The sequence below is a fragment of the Mesitornis unicolor genome, unplaced genomic scaffold (genome assembly GCF_000695765.1).
Source record: "Mesitornis unicolor isolate BGI_N332 unplaced genomic scaffold, ASM69576v1 scaffold20809, whole genome shotgun sequence".
Taxonomy (NCBI): Eukaryota; Metazoa; Chordata; class Aves; order Mesitornithiformes; family Mesitornithidae; genus Mesitornis; species Mesitornis unicolor.
Window position 1 is genome coordinate 26,508 of NW_010209528.1, and position 6,000 is coordinate 32,507.

Sequence of the window (6,000 nt, forward strand, 5' to 3'; positions counted from 1 at the left end):
CGTGGTCCCATGTGCAGCCTTGGAAAGTAGGGACTGAATAATGAGTGTCTCGGAGTACACCACTGCGTTGTTACCTAGCTTTTAAGTGCTAATGCACTACAAAAAATGCTTCAGAATTTAATTTAGTGAATCTCATTTCTACTGGAAACCAGGCTTAAGAGGGAAACGTGGACAATCTGTTTGTTCCTCCCTGTGCTCGGTCATGCAGCAGTTTTTGAAGCATTGGGCTGTTTCAGTCAAATGTGATGAGGGAAAGGAGTTGTAGGTTTTAAATCTGCAGAAAACCTTCTCCATTAATTTAGTACTAATAGAACGATTTTCTGTTTTCTGGCACTGGATCTTTCGCTTTACAACTGAACAAAAAAAATCTTTCTGATTTAAACATTCATGAGGCAGCTGCTCTCATTAATAGCATGCTCAGATTTTTTTTTGTCTATTTGAGAAATTAATCACTGAGCGATGAGATTGCTCACTTCAGAAGTGAGTTACCTATTTTGTTCTTTTTATAGGCCTCCTTAACTCAAATGAAAATACAGTAAAGAGGACTGTGGTGGTGTCAGGTAGCCCTCTTCATCAGCACCGTAGACTTTGTATCTCTGCAGTGACTTAGTCCTAATTCCTCTTTGGTGAGACTGGCATGCCTTCTTCCTCCTTATAAGAAAAAGGGTGGAAGACAACAGCATTTTGGGGAACTGATGACCTTTGTAGAAAGACATTGCTCAAAAACCCAAAACTCAGTGTGAGGAAAAATCCGTTCTGTTTTTCTCAGAGTAATGTTTTTCCATCTTCTGATTGTTTAGAACTGCAGTGTTAACCTAAAAGGAAAGTTCAGGAAGGTTTTGCAGTGGTGAGGCCCCCTTTGGGCATTTCCTCATCTTTTTCTGTACCTCAGTACAGTGGAAGTAAGCTCAGTCAGTGTTGGGAAAAGTAGCTTTACAAATGGATAAAGAAGGCCCACTTCCCTAAAAACAGTTAAAGGTTCGGAATACAAATCTACATCCAGTAAGGCTTTGTCAAGGGTTTTTGATTATAGAGGAAGGAGTATCAGCAAAAGGAGAACCCAAAGAAAATTTAAGATTATTTTTAACACTCAAGGTGTGTGAATCCTCAGCTTAGAGGAGGGTGTAGAGAGAAACAGGCCAAAGAGGCCTGCCATAAGTCATCTTAGATGTACCTTTTGCTTTTTACTAGAGGTCAGAATTGATCTGTTTGTTTTTCTTGAAATTGACAAATCTCAATGCGAATCCTTCTTATGTTGTCTTCTATTAAATCCTCCCTGAGATACAAGGAAACACAGAGGATGTACACCTGGGAGCTGGGAGAGCTTATTTCCCAGGCTGGGGCCTGCTGGGCCTGGCCTAGCCTGGTTCTGAGTGGACAGCTATGCCAGAGTGGACCTGTGCTCCCCAGATCCCTGTTTAGCGTATCCCCTGCCTTCCTCCTGCCCTTGGTAGCAGTGAGGTGGTTGTAGTTAACACTGTGCCTTCCAGCAGAGCCTCCATAAACAGTATTATAGTCCATTAACGTTAGTCTGCCTGAAGGTGTCTTCACTTACCCTTCGGTTTTAACTGCTATAAAGTAATGACCGATGTGTTTCTGCTATAGAGAACAGTGGAGAAATTCAAATTGTAGTCTTGTATTTAAAGAGGCAAGCTGATTCTCATTCTCCCCTCAAGAAAATGTGAAGCTGGAGGCACCTATTTTCCTGTTTAAAGACAGGAAACGTGTAAGTACATGTAATTCAGAGCTTTGAAGGTGATTCTTGTTAAATGTTCAAGATGCACTTCAGTCTGTATAGCTGAGTTCTGATGCCCATCAAAGGGTTTTAATTACTTTATAATCATGTGGGATCCAGGGCTTGTCTACAGAGACAGATGTGTAATGACTCCTTTTCTGGCTCACCTCATAAATACAGGAGTCTTACCTGTCTAAAGTATACAGCACAAGTTTTGTCAAAGAATGGCTAATACTTGCAGCCTTTAAATAAAGAAATCAATTAAAAAAGAGATGCTGGTACTGTCACTGCAAATACTTGTCCCTTGAGCAGCTTGGTTTCCAGCAGTGGTTGATGCTGTAGGTGATGTGGGTGCTCAGTGACGTTGAGCAATCCGATCTGCATTTACGTTGTGATGGGACCTTCCCTTACCACAGGAAGCAGATTAAATGTGCTGGTCCTTCAGATGATTGGAGTGGTGAAGCAGCATAATGAAATCCCTGCGTTCTCACTATTTTTATCAGTTTTGACAGCATGTATTGGACATAACGCAACAGTGTATATTCCAGTTTGGTTTTTTAATAACTGGACAAATTATTAAAAATATCAGCATAAGTCAAAATGCTTTGTTCAAGCAGCATATGACAGTGTCCAGTGATGTGAAAATAAACAGAAATTTTGTTTGTAATAGCATATGAAATTGTTTGAGCCCTGGAAATACTTTGTGGAATTTCTTTTTTCAATAACCAAAACAAGATTGCAGTGGTATCAGATGTCTGGGTAATACAAATTCATTAGCACTTCCTGCTGTCTTGCTCAGAAACAGCGAAAAACAAATGTAACACCTGCTGAGAAATAGCATCTGCTTGGAAATAATCTGATGCAAGTACTTGGTGTAACTTGAGAAACCTGGGAGACTTGGATCTGCAAATGAGACTTTGAGGATTAGAACAGTGAAAGAAGAGCTGTCTCATTAAAGACTTCAACAGTCGCTTCCCTTGATAAATCTTGATATCAGAGAATATTTAAACTTGGTTTCTTAAGCATTCAGTTACCACTTAATATAACAATATAGTTTACTTCAGACAAAAAATTAGACCTGGAATTCCTTAAGAACTCATGAATATGTTACAGCATCTCTTGCTTTTCCTGAGAAACACAACTCTTGAGATAAAAACGAGAGCATGCCTTTGGAGAAAACTCCTTAAAATGTAACTGCACATTATGCAGAGGCATAAGAAGCAAATTGTCATTAGAGAGGAAGAGGCTTTCTGTCGTGTTGATTGAGTGCAGACTGTGGGAGAAGAAGGAATATTAATTCATAGGACTCAGTATAATGCATCCTTCAGTTGAACAGCAATGTATGGGATGAACATTGAGCTCTTTGTGTGCTCTTCAAATACGGGCTGCTGAAACTTGCTTCCTGGCTTCTGTTTCGTCCCGGTTTTAGATGCTTGTCATGCTCATCCATGTGACTGGTGCAACATCTCAAGAGGGTTCTGACCTGCCTCTAGTAACCTCCTTTTTCCTTTCCAAAAAGTGTGATGAACCTAAAGAAAGAAAATGACTTAATTTATATGTGAAAGTAAATCTCCTCTACTACAAGCCTTTCTAATTTGGGGGAAAAAACCCAAACCAAACCCATGGCAAGTTGAAATAAAAGTTTTTTGCTGTTTATGGTAATAGCAAAACATCCATTTTAGTGAGTGGTTGAGTTCTTTGAATCAAAGTGTATATAAAAAGCTGTGTAATCTTTCTCCATGCACTTTCTTTCTAAAAGCTATTAAAGACTACGAGACTGCTCAAGCCAATAGTGAGAACGACCAGCAGATTCGGGAGGGTCTGGAACGTGCCCAGAGGATGCTGAAGCAGTCACAGAAGAGGGATTACTATAAAATCCTGGGAGTAAAAAGGTGAGGTATTAATGTCTGAGATGATGATGTGAAAGTTGGGTATTAAACCAGTACATCCAGGGCTGATCACTTGAGTTTGTTGTGCTGAGAGTTAGTTTTTGTTCCCGTATCTTGCTGCCTTCACGTTCTTGCTGTACCAGTTGAGCAGTGTTCAGCTTTTAAGTAGCATTTGTTAACAATTCCTTTAGGAAGAATGAAAAAGGCAACATTGGGAAGGAAGGAAATAAATCCCTTGGCAAGAAATATCTAGTATAGATAATCAAGAGTCAGGTGAATGAATTGGGGAAGAAATTAAGACTGAAAAGAATTACTGAAAGCAACATAAAAATGAAATTGTGGCAGGTAGTGTGAGATTAAAGAGTTTGAAAGGACCTATTGAAAAATATCTTAAATATTCTGCCATTAACCTTGAGAAACTAATGAATTGTCTTTCTAATGAGACCAAACAGGTGTCCAATGCTGAACTGTTTTGTCATCCTTCCAATCATGAACTAATTCGATCTCTACTCCTTGTGCTTTTTGTTGCTCACCTGATGGTAATTTCTTCAGACTGGGAATTGCATTCTGCATAGTAGCTGGCAGTAGCATCTTTCCAAAGGAAGTAAATGGGTGGTGAAGGAAAGAGTAACTTTTGTTTAAGGCTGTGACCTGCTTCCTCTGGGTTTTTTGTGTAAAGAATCTTCAGTGCCACCTGCAGAAGGTTAACCAAGTCATATTTTTCCTGATGCCCTTAATTACTGTCTCGGTGTTTAAGACAAACCTGTAGATTCACTACTGTGGCATATGAGCAATTAGAAAAGTTTATCTACAATTTTATCCATCCAGAAATGCTCGAAAGCAAGAAATCATAAAAGCTTACAGGAAGCTGGCATCCCAGTGGCACCCTGATAACTTCCAGAGCGAGGAAGAAAAGAAGAAAGCAGAGAAAAAATTCATTGATATAGCAGCTGCTAAAGAAGTCCTCACTGACCCAGGTAATGATTGCTCTTATGCAATGGCTTTTCTTTTTTAAATAAGAGTAGTGGTGTACCCCTTGACTTGCCTGGGTCTCAGGAAAGGCTTTCAGTGTTGACGCTACTGGGTGAAACTACCTGAAGAAGATGCTTTTTGCCTCCAAAGTGCTGTCCTCTAGACAGCTCTCTAGTGTGGTTCGTGGAGAAGATAGGAAGAGTTTAGGGCTCTACATGCTGACCTCCATGCTGTTGCTGAAAGATCAATATTGGAATTTATTGGCTGCGAAGAACTGGCAGCATGGTCTGTTCTTGGACCATCCCATGTGAGTGCAGCTGAGAGAGAACAGATGCAATAAACTGATCAAGGACAAAATGTTCTGGTTACCTGTGGGGTGCAGTTGGTGAAAGCGTTGCTGTCCCTGTTGAAATTCGTACCCGTCCTGATTCCACCTTGCTTTTGCTTCTTCCAGAGATGAGGCGGAAGTTTGACGCAGGAGAGGACCCACTGGATGCGGAGAGTCAGCAGGGTGGGGGCAACCCTTTCCACAGGAACTGGAACACGTGGCAAGGATTCAACCCCTTTGGATCTGGAGGAGGACCATTTACATTCAAATTTCACTTCAGTTAGAGCCAAGACTGCTTTCAGTGGCTGCTGCTGCTGGTGGTTTTTTACTTAATTCATTGAAAAATAAAAAGTCTTTCAGTTCAAGACCCAAAATTCTTAATTTCTAATGTTGTCCTTAACCCAGAGTCTTGCTGCACTGGAGGAAAGCTCCTTCTTTCTTTTAGCATCCAGAGGTTTTCCTTTGTCGTGAACTGGACAAGCTCGCGCTGGTTGGGGGAGTTTGTTACTGCCCGTGTATTTGTTGTGGATGTGCAGGACGTCTTTATTCCTATGGATGGAAAAAAACCAGTAAGAGGCTACTTAGGACAACACTTAAACATAAATTTAGGACTCAAGTATATGCTTAAAGGTAAAAATGCATGTAAATACTTTTTTCTGAATGGGGGCCTAATAAATGTGGCGAGGGTAGCTCCAGCAGTCTCCGCGTTAACCAGGCGTTAGTTGTGCTCGGCAGAACGACCCAGCTCAGTGTTGCCCAAAGGAAGCCCCGGTGACCATGCAGCAATGCCATAGGCAGGGGGAAGGCTGCGAACTGAACGAGCCTCAACAGCCACTCTGAAAGAAGATGGCTTGTAAGTAACTGTGGTTAAGAATGTCTGCTCACTTTATTTATTAACCTGAAATGAACTGAGGTGATTTTCCTGTCAAATACGAAAGTTAAAAAAAATATACCTGATGTTTTTCAACAGACTTTTTTTCTGAATGTGATTTGGGATGTTTAGGTATCATTTTCGAGTAGTTTGCACTTTAACAAAATACCTGCTTGGGATTTGAGTAAAAGAGAAAAAAAATTGA

The 6,000-nt window shown here is 40.6% G+C and overlaps 1 protein-coding gene across 1 annotated transcript in view; it reads left to right on the top strand.

Moving 5' to 3' along the window:
* The window catches only part of DNAJC3 (DnaJ (Hsp40) homolog, subfamily C, member 3), a gene marked incomplete at its 5' end in the record, with an annotated part of 31,379 nt that extends 26,081 nt beyond the window's left edge, over window positions 1-5,298 (top strand). The window contains 3 exon segments of the mRNA XM_010192904.1: window positions 3,495-3,627; window positions 4,453-4,601; window positions 5,051-5,298. Of these exon segments, the coding sequence (XP_010191206.1) occupies window positions 3,495-3,627; window positions 4,453-4,601; window positions 5,051-5,208 (440 nt within the window).
* Window positions 5,299-6,000: the final 702 nt, after the last annotated feature.